The sequence below is a fragment of the Physeter macrocephalus genome, chromosome 2 (assembly GCF_002837175.3).
Source record: "Physeter macrocephalus isolate SW-GA chromosome 2, ASM283717v5, whole genome shotgun sequence".
Classification (NCBI taxonomy): domain Eukaryota; kingdom Metazoa; phylum Chordata; class Mammalia; order Artiodactyla; family Physeteridae; genus Physeter; species Physeter macrocephalus.
Window position 1 is genome coordinate 13,734,925 of NC_041215.1, and position 21,249 is coordinate 13,756,173.

General features: G+C 50.2%; 1 protein-coding gene across 2 annotated transcripts in view; it reads left to right on the forward strand.

The window, feature by feature from the left end:
- The first annotated feature begins 1,527 nt into the window (after window positions 1–1,527).
- Window positions 1,528–21,249, forward strand: part of CYP4F22 (cytochrome P450 family 4 subfamily F member 22) — a 28,168-nt gene continuing 8,446 nt past the window's right edge. The window contains exons 1-6 of one of the 2 annotated variants that reach the window (XM_007101431.4): window positions 1,528–1,615; window positions 11,245–11,467; window positions 14,745–14,889; window positions 19,730–19,783; window positions 19,886–20,013; window positions 20,221–20,342. In XM_007101431.4, the coding sequence (XP_007101493.2) occupies window positions 11,246–11,467; window positions 14,745–14,889; window positions 19,730–19,783; window positions 19,886–20,013; window positions 20,221–20,342 (671 nt within the window). In that variant the 5' untranslated portion in view covers window positions 1,528–1,615; window position 11,245. Of the gene's footprint in view, window positions 1,616–11,244; window positions 11,468–14,744; window positions 14,890–19,357; window positions 19,392–19,729; window positions 19,784–19,885; window positions 20,014–20,220; window positions 20,343–21,249 lie in introns of those variants that run through there. The other variant, XM_055080528.1, reaches the window with a different exon arrangement.

Sequence of the window (21,249 nt, forward strand, 5' to 3'; positions counted from 1 at the left end):
TCACTGTGGTGGCTTCTCCTGTTGAGAAGAACGGGCTCTAGGTGTGCAGGCTTCAGTAGCTGTGGTGCGCGGGCTCAGTAGCTGCGGCTTGTGGGCTTACTTGCTCTGCAGCATGAGGGATCTTCCTGGACCAGGGATCGAACCTGTGTCCCCTGCATTGGCAGGCAGATTCTTAACCACTCTGCCACCAGGGAAGTCCCTCTTCAACTTCTTTATGGTTTACTCCCGCTTTAACTCTGGAACTCATTGAGAGGGGAGTATTATCTTCTCAGAGCTTCAGGCTTCTCTAATTGACCTGGCCCTTGCCTGAACCTGGACAGTCATATCTCTCCTCAAGCCTGCATCCTGTGTCTCAGTTTTCCTAGATGGACCTGCAGTAAAAACTTGGGCCTCTGCTCTCTAGTGTTTTTCCTCCGCTTTGACGGATATTTTTGGGCATCTGGTATGTGCAAGGTCGTTTGCTTGGTCCTGGGGAGACGGTGGGGAGCTGGGGGCCAGCTGTGAGCCCTCCCACCTGTCTGCCCACTTGCCCAGATCAGCCGCCCACTCACCAACCAGGGAATGGTATCTGCCTCACATTAGGGGGCAGGGCTGACTCTGGGCACATCTGGAGCAGATGGGCTGGCCAAGGAGAACCTCCTAGTTGGAGGGGTCAAGGTGGCTGGCAGGGGTTGAGTGGAGTGGGAGGAGCAGAAAAAGTGTCTGTGGTGCTTGCTTTTTTTAAAAAAAAAAATATCTATTTATTTATTTATTTAGGCTGCACTGGGTCTTAGCGGTAGTACACAGGATCTTAGTTGTTGCATGAGGGATCTTTAGTTGAGGCATGTGGACTTCTTAGTTGTGGCATGCGGGGAGCTAGTTCCCCGACCAGGGCTCGAACCCAGGCGCCCTGCATTGTGAGCACAGAGTCTTACCCACTGGACCACCAGGGAAGTCCCTGTGGTGCTTGTTGAAGCTGGAGGTCTTCCTGGAGGGAGAGGCTGGCTGCAGAGCTCCAGGCTGGTGCATTGGACCCAAGATCCAGAGGGAGCAGAAGGGCTGGCTCCCAAGGGCTTGTGGAGTCTGAAGATTTCTGGGGTCCCAGAGGAGGCTCTGGTGGCCCGTGGGGCACCAGGGATGCTGGCTTAGGGACCCCTGTCCCAGCTTGGGAGCAGGCCCTGAACTGGAGGCCTTGAGGGGTGCTGGTGTGGGAGGAGGGTACTAGAGAGTGGTCCAGAGGGGGATTTGGGCGCTAAAGGGAGTCAGGGTGGCAGGAACCCTGATGGTTGGGGCCTCTGGGTATCTTAAGACTTTGTCTCTTTGCCTGTGTCTTTCTCTGTCTCTGTGTCTTTCTCTCCATCTCTCCACCTGTCACTCTTCAACTCATGCTCTGTTGTCTTTCCGTTTCTGTCCCTCTCCATGCCTCCATGTCTCTTGTGTCTCGTTTTCTCCATCTCTGGAGGCCGCGCCTCGGTCCCCGCCCAGAGGCTGTTGAGATCGGGGGCGTGACAGGGGCGGGCCCCTCCTTGTGGCGGCTGGTCTGGGTTAAACGGCTGGGCCGCCTGACGGCATAGTCAGAGCCGAGGTTTCGGTTCAGGCGGATCTGGTTCGAGGGAGGGAGGCCGAGACCCGCAGGGTGAGCGCGCGTGGGGGGCGGACTGTAACCTGAGGGCGGCCTCAGCCCTGCGCGGTAACCCGAGGTGCACCAGCTCCCGGGCTGGTAGCGCGTGTGCGAGGGTCTGCGCGCGGCGGCGGGCGGGGGCACTGCCGGCCCCGGGAATCCCCAGGAACCAGGACGGGACTGCCTGTGAGGGACTCGTGCGTGCGTGTGCGTGCGTGTGTTCCCCCGACCGTCGCTGCATTTGTGTGAGGTTTCTTCTTTGTGCGCCTCGCCTCCGAGTCCTGGGTGTATCCTTCTCTCTGGGTGTCCATGGTGGGAAGGGCCTCAAGAAGACACCCCTCCGAATCAGGGCATCTTAGACGGATCCCAGCCCAGCCCTGTGACGCCTCCCTAAGGCTGATTGGGGTCACTGGGATTTCACCACTCCACACTGTCTTAAAGGGGAGGCAGTGCGTCCCACTGATGAACCTTTAGGCTTGTGGTGCCGCCGCCTTCACAGTCTCACACACATCACAGGCGCAGAGCCTCCAACTGACCCTCTATGAAAAGAGGATGCCTGCCTGGGTCCCCACAGTTGGCTGTGAGGGTCGCGTGAGGTCCTGCAGTTGGTCCCAGCTTATATTTGTTGGATGTTTGTTTGAAATAATGCTCCCTGGTGTCCCAGGGGCCTGGCCCTTCCCTCTTGGACCAGAGCGGGGCTAGCCAGCAGGGACCATGCAAAGCAACTGAGGCCCACCAGCTGATAAGTCTCAGGCTGGAGGTGGGAGGGAGACAGTGGGGGAGCTGGGATTTGAACAAACCAGCCCTGGTTGACCCCAAAATCCTGGGCACTTTCCGATGGCCCTGGCCTCTCTGTATAGCCCAGCTTGGGTTTCTGAGCAGTAACATTAGCTCTGGGCTAGTGTCCAGCTGTGACCTTGGTTGGTATCCGCAGAGGGGTTTGGATGACTCTGGAGACATTCAAGAGTCATCCAGATGGTATGGGACCCCATCTCTCCTCCCTGGAAAGACTTGGGCCTGATTCTCGAAATTCTGGGTGGCTGAGTTACAATAATGAATGTGATGGTAGTACCAACAGCCGTGAGAGGTACCTTTGATCAAGGACTTACTGTCCTTGTTGAAGCACTGAGCTGAGCACATTAAAAAACGCTTAGTTGTCATCTCAGCCCCATGAAGTTGGTAATATGGTTACTGTTTTATGGATGAGGAAGTTTATGCTCCGAGAGGTGCAGACACTCACCTGAGGTCACACAGCTAAGATGCAGAGCTCCAAGGAGTCCTTTCTGAGCTGCACATCCAAGCATGGCCACATTTGATGGAGATGACGGGCAGAGACAATTGCAGCCCTGGAATGATCTACATTACTGGTAGTTTTTAAGCTTCTTTTTCTGCCAGGATCTCCTTTGGCCAAAGAAGTTGCAGGCAAATGCCTAAAATATGCCCCAAGCTGTGGTGAGACTCACCCCTCCACATCCTGGTCTGCCAACCTGGCCCTGCCGTCATAACTGCCCCTGAAACTCTCAGAACCCCAGAAATTTGGGTAGGCCCCCTCCCGGCTCATAACGTCTGGGGTCTGGAAAAATATGAGTCTTAGAGGTACCATGAGCCAGCTTAGGGGGCAGGCTGTCTTGACTACAGGCTGCTAGAGGGAATGGAGAGCAGGGCTGGGATGTAGGGCAGTGGGGCCAGTGTTGGGTGCTTGGCTGTCAGGCCACCATGTGGGGAGTGGAGGTAGTATGTACAGTGCCTGTGGCTCAAGAAGAGGCAGATATATGGTTTCTGGTGGGCCAGGGTCCACGTTACTGCGTTCGTTCTCAGGAGTCCACACACCTTGTATGACGAGTCCCTGTTTGGTGGCTGGGCTGACTTGACAAACCAGCACTCCATGGGCGTGGGCCGGCCTCAGAGCCAGTCACTGGCACCTCCATCTTCAGATAATGCCCACCCCAGTAGGGTGGGCGGGGCCACCTCTGCCAGGGCGGGGCTGCTGGGGGCCTTGCCTGGCTTCTGGGATGAGACTGGGGGCTGGTGCTGAGAGGAACAGGCATGCCAGCCTCCCACGGCATGCTGAGAGTGTCAGCTTTGAATTTGTCTCACTTTTATAAAATATTGTAATAGAAATAGGAATAATGGCTGAAATTTTGCATGTTATGTGCCAAGCCTTATCTCACTGAAGTGTCCCAAACAACCTTAGGAAGTAGGTCCCTTTATTATTAACCCATTTCACAGATTGGAAATGGGGATGCTGAGGATGGGGACTGGAGTCACTCCAGGCTGCTTACTTGGGGAGGGGCAGAGCTGTGATTTGAATCCAAACATGCATTTTTAAAGAATAATGCAATCCCCAAACACCTCTCCATTTTATTTTTAATTTTTTAAGTTGAAGTGTAATATACATACAGGAAAGTGCACATTCTAGAAGTGGGGTTTTTGCAAACTGAACCCACGCGTGTCACCAGCACCCAGATCAAGAAAGAGAATAACTGCCTGCATCCCCAAACATGCCCCCCCATTGAAGTATTTTAATTCATTTTTCACTAATTTCAACTAATTAATTTTTTATTGACGTACAGTCGATTTACAATGTTGTGTTAATTTCTCCGGTACAGCAAAGTGATTAAGTTATACATATATATTCCTTCTTTTTTTATATTCTTTTCCATTATCACAGGATATTGAATATAGTTCCCTGTGCTATCAACTAATTAAACTAACAGACTTTACTTTTTAGAGCAGTTTTAGATTTACAGAAAAATTACGCAGAAAGTATAGGGTTCCAAGACACCCCCTCAACTCCGCTGTTATTAACATCTCTCATTAATGTGGTGAATTTGTTACACTTGATGAACCAATATAGAACATTATTATTATTATTATTTTTTAACATGCTAGGTTTTTCCCCCATCTTTCACTTATTTATTTATTTATTAGCTGTGTTGGGTCTTCGTTGCTGTGCGTGGGCTTTTCTCTAGTTGTGGCGAGCGGGGGCTACTCTTCGTTGCAGTGCGCAGGCTTCTCATTGCATTGGCTTCTCTTGTTGCAGAGCGCGGGCTCTAGGGTGCACTGGGCTTCAGTAGTTCTGGCTCATGGGCTTAGTTGCTCCGCGGCATGTGGGATCTTCCTGGACCAGGGATCAAACCTGTGTCCCCTGCACTGGCAGGCGGGTTCTTAACCACTGCGTCACCAGGGAAGTCCCTAGAACATTGTTATTAACTAAAGTCCATAGTTTACATTAGAGTTCATTCTTTGGCTTGTACAATTCACTAATTAATTTTAATCGTTAAAACACTTTTGAGTAGTCAATATGTGCTCAGGGTATAGAAAATCAAAAAGTCCCCAAAGATGGAGACAGAAAGGTAAGCCTCCCTTCCAATCCTGCCCCCAGTTTTTGCAGGCTCCTTTCAGAGGCAGCCACCGTGATAAATTTCTCATGGGTCCTCAAAACCTTTTTTTCTGCATTTAAAAAAATTGAGGCAAAATTCATCTAATATAAAATAACTATTTTAAAGTGAACAATTCTGTGGCATTTAGTACATTCACAATGTTGTGCAATCACCACATGTATCTGTTTTTTAAACATTTCCATCACCCTGAAAGGAGACCTCCTCACTCCCCACTCCCGTTCCCCCCAGCCCCTGGCAACCACGAATCTTCTTTCTGTCTCCTACCTATTCTAGATATTTTATATAAACCGGATTATACAATACACGGCCTTTTGTGTCTGGCTTCTTTCACTCAGCTTGATGTTTTTGAGGTTCATCCGTGTTGTAGCCTGTGTCAGTGCTTCATTCCTTTTCATGGCTGAATAATATTCCATTGTATAGATACACCATATGACATTTATCCATCACCAGTTGATGGACATTTGGGCTGCTTCCACCTTTTGGTGATTGTGAATAGTGCTGCTATGAATATTTGTACACAAGTATCGGTTTGAGTCCCTGTTTTACATTCTTTTGGGTATACACCTAGGAGTGGAATTGCTGGGTCATGGGATGATTCTATATTTAACTTTTTGTGGGACCATCAAATTGGTTCCCACAGTGGCCACACCACCTCAAAACTTTTTGTAGTACTTTCTTTGGCGGTTTGGACAGAACTGCTCTGTTTGAGGGGAGGAGGAACCCAGCTGTGGAAAGTAGAGGACTTCCTCAATGCACCCATTTATTGAGCTTCTCCCGTGAACATCAGATGGACCTCTTTCTATTATTCCCATTTTGTGGATGAGAAGACTGAGGCTCCCAGGGTGAGAACCAGTTGGGGACCCACAGCATGTGTTTTTTCCGCTAGGAGTAGAGCTGGTGTCTGTCCCAGGAAAGACTGCAGCCTGCACCTGTCCTGAGGGATGGTAAGGTGGGCACAGGGTTCCTCTGGCCCTCCCATGCACCCACCCACCTGGAGCAGGGACACCTTTTTCAGGGATCACACTTTATCTTGATCCAATTCCTTCCCATTTCAATCCTTCAGGAAGACATCTCTTTGGTCAGGATATCAGCTGCGATTTTCCTGGGTGGAGGTGGGGGCTTTTGCTGTGACTCCAAGTCCCCCAACTTCCTCTGAGGGTTACTGGAAAGATGAAAGGCATGCATGACTGTGAAAGTCACTGCGTACAGCAGGTGCTCAATAATTCTTTTGAGAGCAAAGGAAGGGTGGTCGATGATTGCAGTGCAAAATGGACTGTCAGGGCAGAGCTGGGCCTGGAGGACGAGAGGAAGCTTGTGTGGGCAGAGCTGGGGGAGAGGCGTGCAGGGTGGAGGGAACAGCATGTACAAAGGCTCTGAGGTAGGAATGAACTTAGCCTGTGGCTGGAGTGGCTGGAGTTGAGTGAGTGAGGGGGAGAGCGGTGGGAGACAGAGTTGGAGGTGTCTGCAGGGGCAGGCCACACAGGGCAATGGGGTCCATGGAAAGGAGTCTGAATTGTTTTCAGAGTGTAATGGGGGGGCCATAGGAGGAAGGAGAAGGTCATGTCTGATTTAATTTTAGGAAGAGCCCTCTGACTTCTGTGTGGAGAATGGACTGCTGGGGGCCAAGGATGGAACTCAGGGGACCGATGGGAGGAGGCTACCACAGTGGTGACTTGACATCGATTGGGATGATGGATGGAGAGAAATGAATGGATGTGAAAGATGTTTAGGATGGATGACTGGCAGGAGCTGGCAACAGATTGAATGGAGGAAGAAGGAGGGAGGTAGGGGGTGAGGTGAATCTGATACCCCTGGGGGAACATCCAGGAGGTGGCTGGAACTATCAAGGGGGCCACCGAGACATGGGAGGCACCTCAGAGACGAGTCACGGAGGCCATGGGAGGGGGTGAGATCCTCAGGAGGTGTGCACAGAGGGAGAGGAGACCACCCAGGACCAAGCTCTAAGGAACACCAACATTTACAAATTGGGTGAAGAAAGGGGGGTCCAAAACAGACTGAGAAAGGGGATCTTTGTGGCTGAGGTGGAGGATGGGCAGGGTTCACCTCCCAAAGGGCTTTGGATACCAGGCTGGGGGGAGTGGGGAGCCATGGAGGGAGTTAGAGCAGAGGAATGACAGGCCTTTAGAAAGGTACCTGTAGTGGATGGGGTGGAAGCCAGACTACAGCCAGCTTGCCCAGGGGTTAGATGTGACCCACGTGACCTGTTGGCTGAATATGTTGACTCCAGCCCACCCCCAGAAGTCTTGGACCTGCCAGGATGGTGACCCTCACCCCATCCCTCCACTCCAGACCGCACACAGGAAAGGTCATACCATGGTGGACTCAGAGGTCATCTCTTACAGCTACCCCCAGTTCCATATGGGGAACTGGGGGTGACAGTAAAAGCAGTCAGTGGAGGAGTTAGGATTAGAACCCAGCTGCTTATGGGGTGTGTGTGTGTGTGTGTGTGTGTGCATATTTAGTAAGAAAGCCCCCTTCATATAGGTTCCTCACTTCACTCAGGCCTCTGCCCAGATATCCTTCTCCAGAGAGGCCTCCCTGGACCACTTCATCTAAAAGAATTGCTCCCCATCCTCTTACTCTGAGTATTAGTGTCCTGTGGCTGTTGTAACAGATTTCCGTGAACTGGATGGCTTAAAACAACACAATTTATTAGCTCTTGGATTTGGAGGCCAGAAGTCTCCAATCCATGTGTGGGCAGGGCCACACTCCTTCCTAAGGCTGTAGGGGAGGATCCTTCCTTGTCTCTTCCAGCTTCCGGGGGCTCCAGGTGTTCTTTGGCTTGTGGCTGCATCACCCCAGTTCCTTCCTCTGTCTTCACACGGCCTCCTCTTCTGAGTGCTAAATCTCCCTCTCCCGCTCTCTCACTCTCTTTCTTTGGCTGTGCCACATGGCTTACGGAATCTTAGTTCCCTGACCAGGGATTGAACCCCGGGTCCTCGGCTCTCTCTGCCTCTCTCTTAGAGGGAAACTTGTGATTCCAGTTAGGACTCACCTGGACAATCCAGAATCATCTCCCCATCTCTAGATCCTTACCTTAATCCCACCTGCAAAGATTTTTCCATATAAGGTCACAGGTTCTAGGGATTAGAATGGGATATCAATGGGGGGGCCAATATTCAGCCACTCCCCCATCCCCACTTTACCTTCTTCAGAGCATGTAGCCTTTCTGTGGTGTCCTAGCATGTCTGTTGGTGGTCACCACCCCTAAGGGCCAGGGCCATGTCTGTCCTGCCATCATTACATCCCCATGCCTAGAACAGAGTCACACACATAGCAGGGGCTCAGAAATGATTTGCCAACTGAATGCTGAAGAGAAGCATGTAGAACCCTTAGTGGAAGTCCTGGCCGTGGAAGCCAGAGGAAGGTCACAATTCTTCGTAGTAACCGCTAGCTGGCTTCCCCGATATTGCTGGCGAAAATCATTACCCATTGCTAAATTGGTAAAGAAATAAATACCCATGGCTATTTCCTGTGGAGTGTGTCACCTAGAGCTGCCCATGGGAGAGGCAGCCCAATTGCACATGAGTGGTCTTAGTTCAGAGCATTTGCCTGGGACTCGTGACTTGGAGCTCTCTGTGTTTCATTTTGGAAGGTTGCTTACTCCCCACCCCTCCCCCTCCCCCATCCAGCCCTCCAGAGGGCATATTGCCTACAGCAGGCTTTCTGTATTTTATTTTATTTTATTTTTTTGTGGTATGCCGGCCTCCCTCTGCTGTGGCCTCTCCCGTTGCGGAGCACAGTCACCGGACGCGCAGGCTCAGCGGCCATGGCCCACGGGCCCAGCCGCTCCGCGGCATGTGGGATCCTCCCAGACCGGGGCGCGAACCCGGTTCCCCTGCATCGGCAGGCGGACGCGCAACCACTGCGCCACCAGGGAAGCCCCTGTATTTTAAAAAAGATTTTAACTGTGGTAAAATACACATAACATTTACCATTTTAACCATTTAAGTGTATAGTCTAGTGGTATTAAGGGCATTCACATTGTTGTGCAACCATCACTACTATCCATCTCCAGAACTTTTCCATCTTCCCCAGCTAAAACCCTGTATCTGTTAACATTAACTCACCATTTCCCCCTCCCCCAGACCCTGGCAACCACCATCCTCCTTTCTGTGTCTATGAATTTGACCAGTCCAGGGACCTCATATAAGTGGAATCATACAGTATTTGTCCTTTTGTGTCTGGCTTATTTCATTTAGCATAATGTCCTCAAGTTTCATCGATGTTGTAGCATGTGTTACAATTTCCTTCCTTTTTAAGGCTGCATAATATTCTGCTGTATGAATGGACCACATTTTGTTTATCCATTTTTTCATTGATGGATGCTTGGGTTGCTTTCACTTTTTGGCTATCGTGAATAGTTCCACCATGAACATGAGTGTACAAATATCTGTTTGAGTCCCTGCTTTCACTTCTTTTGGGGATCTACCCAGAAGTGGGATTGCTAGAACATACGGTAATTCTATGTTTAATTTTTTGAGGAACCACCATACTGTTCTCCGCGTGGCTGCACCATTTTACATTCACTCCTGCAATGCATAGGTTTCCAATTTCTCCATATCCTTGCCAACACTTGTTATTTTCTTACTTTCTTTCTTTGATAGTAGCCATCCTAATGAGTCGTCATGTCATCTGCCTTGTAAGTCAGACCATTCCAATGGGGTCCTCCACACTTGGTAATGACCCATCCACCTGCTTTCCCAGGACACAGCAACCAACAGAAACTTCACCTCTGCCTGGATGATGTGGTTGGACTTTGGCTGGTGGAAGAGCCAGTGGGTTGGAGACCCTGGGGGGGGGGCACCCCTGGCAGGGGTGGGTGGGTGTTGAGGACACAGGTGAGAACCTGCAGTGCAGGGTTTCTTTAGCTGTGTTGCCCAAGGAGGTGGGAGCACAGAGGGAACCCTTGGCTCATAGGACTGAGTGGAAAAGATTGATGAGAGCAGGACCTGAGCATTTTCAGCAGTCTCCTTGGTGTTGTCTGAGATCCATGGGCCCTCAAATTGATTGAGGTTGGCCTTGGTGGGGGTTCAGGGGACCCCTGCCAGCTCCCAACTCCCGTGAGTTGGAGGCACTGAGCTTGAATTGTCTTGAAAACGGAGAGAATGACGGGACCTGCCTTCAAGGATTGCTTTAAGATTCCATGAAATGAGGCACCCCCCTGATGGTGGTGCATGGCAGGTAGTAAGTGCTCTACACCTGGTCACTGTGTTATTAGTATTATTGGCACACACCCACTCTGTTTTGGTTCCTTCAGGAGCTGACGCTAGGGCAAGGATTTGAGTGCAAGTAGTTTATGTGGGAAGTGATCACAGAAAAGACCAATAAGGGAGAAGGCAGTGAACCTAAAAGAATTGAAAACAGGGACTCAAACAAATACATATACATGCATGGTCACAGCAGCACATTTCATAGTAGCCAAAAGGTGGAAACAGCCCAAATGTCCAATAGATGAATGGATAAACAAAATGTGATAAATTCTTACAATGGACTATTACTCAGCAGTATAAGAAATGAAGCACTGATACGTGCTACAAAGTGGATGAACCTTGAAAACATCATTCTGAGTGAAGGAAGCCACAAAAGACATGAAAAGTCGCTGTGTATGATTCCCTTTATATGAAATGTCCAGAATAGGTAAATCCGTAGAGACAAAAAAGATTAGTGGTTTCCGGGAGTGGGGGAAGCGGGGAGTGGACTGCTAAATGGAGACGGGTTCTCCTTTTGGGGTGATGGAAGTGTTTTGGAACTAGATAGAAGTCGTGGTTGCACAGCATTGTGAATGTATTAATGCCACTGAATTGCTCACTTTAAAATGCTTCATTTTATATCATGTGGGTCATTGCACTGGAAAGAAGGAGCTGGATTATTTATCCAGCAATGCTCCTCAGTCATTGATTGAGAGCTACTTTTGGCAAGGAGGAGGGGAGGGAGTTTGTTTCAATTTTCTAATACTCTGGCCACCTGTGCATGAGCAGAGACGTTGGGAGAGATGCCCTGAGAAGTCAAGGCTGAGGGCATATGGGTGGGGCCAGCTGGCTGGAGGTCACTGCTCTGGGAAGAAGCATCCTTGGTGTCTGGGACTTACATGTATTGAGTGCCTACTATGTGCCAGGCACATCACGCTTGGCTCCACAGGTCATCGTGTGTATGGCACACATGTGGCCAGAGGGTGGTTCCCACCTGCACTGACCCCCACCCTATGTGTCCCCCCAGGATGCTGCCCATCACAGAGCACCTGCTGCACCTCCTGGGATTGGAGAAGACGGCGTTCCGTTTGTATGCCCTGTCCGGGCTGCTTCTCTCCCTGCTCTTCTTCCTCTTCCGTCTGCTGCTGCAGTTCCTGAGGCTCTGCTGGCACTTCTATACCACCTGCTGCCGACTGCGCTGCTTCCCCCAGCCGCCCCGGCGCAGCTGGCTGCTGGGCCACCTGGGCATGGTGTGTGTGGCCGGGCAGGTGGGCTGGGCAGGGCAGGGCAGGTACAGATGTTCAGTAAGGATGATGGACTTGCTGGCTTCCCTCATCCCCCCAAGAATCTAGTTGGAGCCATGAACAGACCCATTTTACAGGATCTGAGTGAGACTGAGGTTCAGAGAGGGCAAGCAGGAACCCAGGATCACACAGCTTGGATGAGGCAGAGCTGACTCTAAAGTTCTCTCTTCAATTCCAGGCTATTGCTGTAGCAACAGGTACCAGTGCTTGTGAAATCCCAGAGTGGGAGGCGGGGCACCCCTGTAGATTTTGTTGCTTCACCTACCCCGCAATGTGGTTTCACCTACTCTCTCTTTCTCTTTAATGCTGTGGTCCCAGGTGAGGATTCCAACCCTTTTCTTTCATTTCATTTCTTATTTCACATATATATTCCAAGTATTATTTCAGACACTTTATAAATATTAACTCATTTGGTCCTCTTGACAATCTTAGAAGGTAGGTCCTGTGACTATCTCCATTTTTCTCCAGAGAATACTATGGCACAGAGAGGTTAAGTAGCTGGCCTTAGGTCACAGAGCTTGTAAGTGGCAGCGTCTGGGTTTAAACCCAGGCTGTCTGGCTCCAGCATCCCTGATCTTAGCCGTCTACCCTTGCCCCTCTACCTTCTGGATGAGAAAGGCTGGACTTTTCTAAAAGGGCTTCAGAGGTCAGAAGAGAGAAAGTCAGACTCCTGAGGGTGCTGAGGCTTTTGGGGCCAGAGTCCAGCCCCTATTTCCCTGCTGGACTCAGCTGATCCCCCTTCCAGGTCTAAATGAAACTGAGGGACAGTTGTGGAGACCTTCCTGGTTCAGGCCTCATGCTGAACTTGGAGAAAGACTTTGGAGAGGCAGTTTGGGGCCAGTGGTCATCAGTGTGGACTTGCCAGTCTCTACCATGTGCTGCCTGTGTGACCCTGAGCAAGCTATTTCACCTCCCTGTGCCTCAGTTGACACATCTGCAACGTGGAACTATAATCATTCCTAATAATCTCGTGGGATTGTTTCAACGATTCCTGAAGTCGTGTCTGTGGCATGCTGGGCACTGAGCCTGCTACACCATGGTGGATGTACGTGCTCAATTCCTGGGTCCTGCGGAGACTGGAAGTAACAAGTGATTCTGGACACATTTTAGATACTGCTTGGAGTGAGGGTCTTGGAAGAGGGAAGCAGGAGACACATTTCCACTCAATAGTGCAAGAAACATTCATTTTATTATCCTCCTGGAGCCAGCACTCACCAAGTTTTGGCTGTTTGTGCCTGAATCTCTTCCCTCTTTCCCATTCTCCAACCACTGCTCAGGCCTCCTCCTCTCCTGCTGTTCCATGGTCCAGCCTCCTCACTGGGCTCCTGCCTTTAGTCTTACCCCTCCAGTCCATCCCTCATCCTGGTCCCAGAAGGATTCTTGAATCCAGCCATGTCCCTCCCCTGCTTATACACCCTCCATGGCTCCCCACTGATGTCCTGAGAAAGCCTCAGCTTCTCAGCTGGAGTTCAAGTCCCTTTAGACTCCAACCCCCACCCTACTCACCTGTTCTACCATCTCCCTCTAGTTCCATAGAATGACTTTCTGCTCCTGGAACAAGGCTCTGACTTTCCACCTCCATGGCCTTTGCCGAAACTGTGCCCTCTGCCCAGAATATCCTTCTCTGTTAGATGAACTTCTACTCATTTTTCATGCCCCATATCCAATGCCCTTACTTCAGGAAGCCCTCTGGCATGGATGGTGGTCTTGGAAATAGTGGCCAGGCTCTGGTGCCATGGGCACCATGAGTGGTTGGCCAGCGCCAGTTCTGAAGTCCAGCCTTGATCCCGTGGGCCCATCCTGCCTCCCAGGCCATGAGACCTGGATGATGCCATGATCTCCCTTGGGTGTGGACAGGCTCAGCGCTGAACCTGATCAAGAAGGAGACACAGAAACCAGAGAGGAGTCATTTGTTCATTCATTCATTCATTCTACCATTGCTGGACCCTACCACTGGCCAGGCACTGGGTTAGGCTCCTTTATATCTGAGGTCTCCCAATTCTCATAGCCTATGAAATAGGGATGGACCTGCCCTATATTATGGATTCGATCTTTGGGGCTCAGAGAGGTTAGGTGACTTGCCCAAGATCACACAGCTGCTGAGGGTGGATTTGAGCTCAGATCCATCTGACATTGAGCCTGAAGTGCTCTGCCTCATAGAACATGTTGTTTAAGAGCAGGCATTTTGGAGCTTGGGGGCCTGTGTTCAAATCCTGGCTTTACCGCTATGGCAGGTGATGCCAGTGTCTGCGCACATCCTCTCGGCCCATTTCTGGCTGCAGTGGGATGACTTCTAGTTGCTAGCACCTGTATTCTAGGGCTTTCACTAGCAGCTGAAGCCCACTCTGCACGGGCGGACTGTGAACTTCAACCTCAGCCAGTGATTATGGGACTAGGGGAGTTGGTATAAAAACACCCCAGCCCCCTCACCCTCAGGTGGGTTGACTCTGAGATGGATGTCCCCCCAGAGGTCCCCAATGGGACTGAGCCCCAGTTGCCCATGGGAGTAATTCCCTTGACCACTCTTTGCTGGCTGCCTTTCCTCTCTATCTCACTTCTCCTCTCCCCACCCATGTTTCTGGGGAATCACCCCCCAAATAAACTGCTTGCCCTAGAACCCTTGTCTCAGGTCCTGCTTCTAGGGGAGCCCAAACCACGACAGTCCCTTTACTCACCTGTAACTTAAGACAAATCATTTGACCCTTCTGAGTAAAGTAAAATGGGGAAAATTTTTCAGATATTCATGCATTCAGCCCACACAAGAACCCTACGTCATAGGGTTCTTGTGTGGGCTGAATGCATGAATATCTGAAAAATGCCCACGGCAGCACCCAACTGCAAGCATGTGTATGTGGTAAAGAGAACAATACTAGTAATATTTTATTACGAACATAGAGGTCCTAGATAAGTGCCAACCATTATCATTATTGTGTTTACTCTTACTGCTTTTATTTCTTGAACACCAGCTGTGTGTCAGGCCCTGTGCTGGGGCTCTTCCACTTTGCTATTTCATGAATCCTCTCAACTACCCTCAGAAGGGGAGTTGACTTTTCCCCCAGTTTTCAGATGAGGGAATGGAGGCTCAGTGAGGTGCAGCCAACTGCCCACAATCATACAGCTCTTCCCGGCTTGTTTTGAGGGCAGGGAAAGTGGTGGAAGGGAAGGGCTGGGGGAAGCCAGGGCTGGACACCTTCTCACTACCCTTCTCTGCCACCCTCTGCAGTATCTCCCGAATGAGACAGGCCTCCAAGATGAGAAGAAGGTGCTGGACAGCATGCACCATGTGATCCTGGTGTGGATAGGACCTGTCCTGCCACTGTTGGTTCTGGTGCACCCTGACTACATCAAGCCCCTGGTGGGGGCCTCAGGTAGGTGGGCTGGGCCTCTGAGTGATGAGTAAACCCTCAACTCCCAGAGCCTACCTGGGTTTCTAGGCAGGTGGGCTATCCAGGAGAAGGGCCATTTGAAGGATCAATAGGGGTTTACCAAAGCCACAACGGCAATACAGATAATGGGAACAGCGTGGGAAAAGGCGTGACAATAAAATTCCTAGGAACTTTTGGAGGATGTTCACCTCTCAGAGTCAGAGCAGACATGTTCGGATAGGAGTTGTTTGCCCACGCTTTTGTTAAATGGTTGTTGCTCAATTTTAAGCCATGGCACTCCTATCATTTGGGTTCGGACACTCCCACTGCGGCTATCGCAGCCTGCAGGCTGGCCCTGACTGGCAGAGAGGGAGAGGTAGATGGATTGCTTCTCCCTTCTGCCATCCACACCTATCTCAAGGTGCAGGATTCCCAAGGGTGCTTGGCAAGCTCTTGCTCAGGCTTCAACATGCAGCTCTAATGACTGTCTCCTCCAGGAAGCCTCCTTTGATCCCCCAGACAGACCATAGGTCTCTCCTCTAGACTCTCCCATTCTCACTCCTAACCATTTAGCGCTGAATGTGTCTGTGTCTAGCACCATCTTCCTCATAAGTGGGGCTCTGGGCCCTCAGGGTGGCCTCTCATGTACCTGGGCATCTCCAGAGGCATAAGGGGACATTTGAGAGAGGAAGGATGGGAAGTAAAGAGCTCCAGGAATTTTAGGACCTCTGGCCTCAGCTTTGGTCTCTGCAAACACACGTATGGAGACCACCTTCAAGGCTGCCCCCTGAGCCATGAAGGAGGAAGGGGCTGCCATCCTTCCCTTTCCCAGCTCTGCCCTCCTCATACCTCAGTGTCCCCCATTATTGCATTTGTAAGGGAATGACCATCCCCACTGAACAAAGAGGGAAACCTGGACCCTGGGAAGGGTGACTCTTCCAAGGGATGGGCACAGAGTCCTGGGCCAGGACTGGGTGGGCTGGGTTTGAATCCAGCCTGGAGCATGTACTTGCTGTGTGACCCAGTAATTCATCTAGCTTCTCATCGCTTCAGTTTCTGATCTGTAAAATAGGGTGGTTGTGAAGAGTCAGTAATATAGTGTGGGTTGGTGCTAATAAAGGTTTTTTCTCTTCTGCCTTTTTAATATCTTTTTTCTTTCCTTCTTTCCCCCTCCCTCCCCTCTCCACCAGCTCAGAGCATCTGTTTTCTGAGCGTCACCCTGCATGGTTATGAGACCCCAAGTAGACCAGGGAGTAGAGCCCCCATCATAAGCTTGGCACTTTAGTAGATGCTCAGGCCTCTTCTTCTCCTCTCCCCTCCCCTCTCTCAGGACAGGCAGGATATCCAGTGCCTCCCCCACTGGAGGAGCTGGATGGGAGACTCCAGCTTGGGGAGGGTGGGGCTGTGTGAGTCAGGAGAGGCAACCTGGAGTCAGGCCTCCTGGCCCCAAGGTGTCCGGGCCCCTCCATGCCCGCCTGCCTGAGATTGGACATACCTGGTCCTAAGTCTTAAATTCCATCCCCTATTGGGGCCTCCTTGGGACCACATCTCAGGGGTTTGCTCCTCTAAGCTTAAACCCACATAGCTGACGGGCCCTGAGAAAGGCATGACTCTTCTTAGAACCTCTGTTTCTTCATCTTTTAAGGGGCATTTGGGGTATACAGAGAAAGTAGGTGAGAATGCTTTATAGAAGACAAGGCAGGATATACAGGCATTTAATTGTAGCTTGTTTTCATATATTCATTTTAAAAATTGAGCTGAAATCACATACCATATAATTACTTATTTTAAAGTGTAAGGTATTTAGTGTGTTCACAGTGTTGTGCAACTGTCACCTCTCCCTAGTTTCAAAACATTTTCATCACCCCATAAAACACTCCATAGCCATTAAGTTATCACTTCCTATTCCCCCTTCACTTCATCCAGTGGTAAATACTTTCCGTCCCTATGGATTTTCCCTTTCTGGATATATCATAGGAAAGGAATTATACAAAATGTGGTCCTTTGCAGATGACTTTCACTCAGAATAGTTTTATAGGTTCATCCACATTGTAGCAATGATCAGGACAGGCTCAGCGGCCATAGCTCACGGGCCCAGCCGCTCCGCGGCACGTGGGATCTTCCCGGACCGGGGCACGAACCCGTGTTCCCTGCACCGGCAGGCGGACTCTCAACCACTGCGCCACCAGGGAAGCCCAGGACTTCATTCTTTTTTAAAGCTGAGTAATATTTCATTGTATGGATGTATGGATATACCATATTTGCTTATCCATTCATCTGCTGAGATACATTTGGGTTGTTTCTACCTTTTGGCTGTTATGAATAATGGTGCTATGAACATGTGTGTACAAGTTTTGGACATATATTTTCATGTCTCTTGGGTAGGTACCTAGTTGTAGAATTGTGGGGTCATGTGGGAACTCTATGTCTAACTTTTCAAGGAACCACCAAACTGTTTTCCATGGTGTCTGTGCATTCATTTTTCCCTATTAGGGTCCTGCTGTGAGCTGGGGACCCAGATATTCATCTCACAAGTTCTTGACACCACTGAGCAATAATTATAGTCACAGTAGTAAAAATAGCCAACAGTTGGTTAGTTATTCATTTATGTGCACGAATATTTAATGAGCACCTACTGTGTGCCAGGAGCACATTAGTTCATTGAGTTTTTGTAGGGTTGCCATGAGGTAGGCAAGATTGTTCGATTTTCTTGCCCAAGTTTACACAACCAGTTAGGGCTGGGATTTGAACCCAGACCTGGCCAGCCCAGAGGCCAAGCTCTCAACCACAGTAATATGCAGCTTCCTGCTGGGCACTTGTGGGGGCTTTTCTTATATGACCTTCTTCAGGGTAGATGTTACCATCTCCTTGTTACTGGAGAGGAAAGTGATGGGAGAGGCAGCCTGGACACAGGCTCTCCTGGCATTGAGTGCTGAGGGTTGGATTAGAGGAGGGACCTGAGGATGGCAGAGCAAGGGTTCGGCTGGAGAGAAGGTTTGGAGAAGGTTTCCTGGAGGAGGCATCAGTGAAACTGGGCTTTGAAGGATGCATAGGAGTTTGCCTGGTGAGAGGTCCCAGGTAGAGGGTCCTAAGTGCAAAAGTGCAGATGTGTAAAAGTGCCAGGGGAATTCAGGTGACTTGGGGTGTCTGGAGTGAAGATGACATGTGGGGAGAAGTAGGAAATGAGACAGGAGCTGGACTCAGAGCACCTATGTACAAAGTGAAGAGCTTGTGTTTTATCTTGGGGGTGTTAGGGAGTCATGGCAGGTGTTTGAGCAGGATAGCCATTGGACAAGTTTGTGTGTCAGAAAGACCCCTGAAGGGCCTAGCGTGGAGTCCAGAGCCCAGAGAGGAGAGGAGTGACTAGACTCCCACCTCCTCCTCCAAAGCTGCCTCTTCCTGGAAGTCTGCCTTGACTTCTAGCAACCCTTTCTCTGTGCCTCCCTCTGCTCCTGGCACACATTCTACCTTCTTGCTAATTACATGGCATGCCTCTGCTTCCCTTTCCCTCTACACCCAGAGCTCCTCCAGGCAGGGTGTGGAGCTGAGCCATCTCTGGGGCCCCAGCATTGCCCAGCATGGGTTGGGCACAGAAAGGTGGCAGCAGAGGTGTGTAGAGTGGGAGAACGAGTGGACAGATGATTGTGCATACAATTGGCCAATGCCTGGGGAGTGTGTGTGTGTAGGTGGCTGAATCATATTTCAGGTAAAAGTGACATCTCTTGAGTTTCAGGTACTTCCTTCCTGGGCCCTGCCCATTCGGTCCCAGATCTATTCAGCACATAGAAAGGGAATGCATTCACTCATCCATCCAACCACCCACCCACCCATCATCCATCCATCCATCCATCCAACCATCCAACCATCCATCCATCTACCCATTGATAGTTCTCATTCATTCATCCTTTGATTGGTTAATTCATTCATACAATAAAAATTTATTTAGCACCAATATGTTAGTGATCAACAAGGTCCCTCCCTTCAAAGGGCTTGTAACTGGATGGATACAATCCAGAGTGATTGGTGGGAGAGGGAATGGCATCCAAGCAGAGACTGGAAGAATGAAGAAAGAGTGTTTGAGGCAGAGAGGGCGCCTGGTGGAAAGACTCAGAACAGAGAGAGAACACAGCTTTTCAAGGACCTGAGAAAACTTCTATGACGTTACCAAGTTGGGTGTGTGCGGGGAGGGGTGGTTGTGGTGGAGGATAGAGGTGTTCTGAGAATGGTCTGGACTGTGATACGTCATTCAAGGCTTTGTAGATGGGCTGAGCAGCTGTGCTTGAGGCTGATGGGTGTGTGAGCAGAAAAGGACATGGTCAGATCTAGAGTCAAGTAAGATCCCCCTGGGTCTAGGGTACGGGACAGACTGGAAAGGGCGAGGCTGGAGGCTGGGAGCACAGGAGGTGTAATTCAGATGGCCCGAGTTGGCAGAAAAGAGGGGGTGGATTAGGAGAAGAATCAGGTGAAGAAAGCCATACTGGAGAGAGAGCACAGCCTGGGCAAAGGTTTGGAAGTGAGGGACAACGTGCGGCGTTATCTGGTGTATGCTGAAGGATGAGATGGGAGAGGCATACAGCAGCAAGATAGGGCAGGGCTTTCAGTGCTAGCCTGAGCTTGAACTTTTTAACAAAGGTTTTAGGGAGCCATGGGAGGTGTTTGAGCAGGGAAGGCTCATGTTCAGATCAGCATGTCATAAGGCTCTCTTTGGGGCAGGTGTGGAGGATTGGACTGGAGGGGTGACGTGGGAGGTGAGAGCCCAAAGTGGAGGCCCAAGGAGGTCATAAGCAGAGGTCAAGGGTCAAAACTCTGTTTTGAGACATCATCACCTCTTCTCTCTCCACAGCTGCCATTGCCCCCAAGGATGACCTTTTCTATGGTTTTCTGAAACCTTGGCTGGGTGAGCTCGGGACTGGGTAGCCTGGAGCTGGGGCTTCAGGAAAGAGGGGGCGGGGTGTGGGGTTTCTTGGTGAGGTCCTTAACCTTGGTCTTCTGGGTCCAGGAGATGGGCTGTTGCTCAGCAAAGGTGACAAGTGGAGCCGCCACCGCCGCCTGCTGACACCTGCCTTCCACTTTGACATACTGAAGCCCTACATGAAGATCTTCAACCAGTGCACCAATATCATGCATGTGAGTCCCAAGGTTTCTTGGCAAGAGGGTATCCTGGAAGTGAGGCTGGTCCAGGCTCCAGCTCATGGGCAAACCATGTGATGCCAGGAAGCCTCACTTCCTTTATCTGTAAAGTGGTCTTGTAGTGAACTTGCAGCTGGGTCATTGTCAGCCCGGCTGAAGGTCTGTGGTCTCCATGCCCATTTGCCACGTGTCTTTCTCTTTCAGGCTAAATGGCAGCGCTTGGCAGAGGGCTCAGAAGTCTCCCTTGACATGTTTGAGCATGTCAGCCTCATGACCCTGGACAGTCTTCAGAAATGTGTCTTCAGCTACAACAGCAACTGCCAGGAGTGAGTGTGGCCTCCCTGGGGAACATGGAGTCAGCTGCTCCAGGGACGAGGTGATGAGAGGAAAAAGGAAAGTCTTAGCTGTTAGGCACTCCTGCGCGACTCATGCTGTGTCACCGACAGGCTGTGTGGTTCCGGGAAACTGACATCACCTCTCTGAGCCTGTTTCCTCATCCCCAAAATGGACATCTCCATCCCGTCCCCACAGTCATCGTATGAGAATTATAGGGGATAATGTGAGTCAATAGCTTGGCATACAGTAGGTGCTTGGTAGACGCTAGTTTCACTCATTCCTCCACAAAAAGTATGTGGTCTTTGGAAAGACCCTCCCCACACTTTCTGAGCCTCAGTTTCTTTGTAAAATAGGGATGACGATCCCTGACCTTCTGAGAGTGTTTAAAGGATAAAATGATATAGCACTGCCCTGGCACATGATGGATGTCAAGTGAATATTTGTCGAATGAATGAAATAACCATAGCTGTGGTTCATTCATTCATTCATCAAATATTTGTTGTGTACCTACTATGTGCCTGGCACTATGCTAGCCACTGGGGATATGGTGGTAAGCACTAAGCCCAATTCCTTGGAGCTTACAGTCTAAGTGGGGATATAAGGAATAAGAGACATAATGACTGTCAAGTTTGTAGCACATAGTAGGCCCTCAATAACAGGCTGCTGACTTTGTTACTCTGGGCCTTGTAGTGGTATTGTTTCAGTTGGGTAAGGTAGAGATGGCCTTAGTAATTAATTCATTAATTGATCCAAGAAATATTTATCGAGTGCCTACTGTGTGCCAGCTCTAGAGTAGAATACAGTGGTCAACAAAACAGATAAGGTCTTGCTCTTCTGGAACTTACATTTTAGTGGGAAGACAGGCAGTAACCATGAACAAATAAACAAGAAAATGGC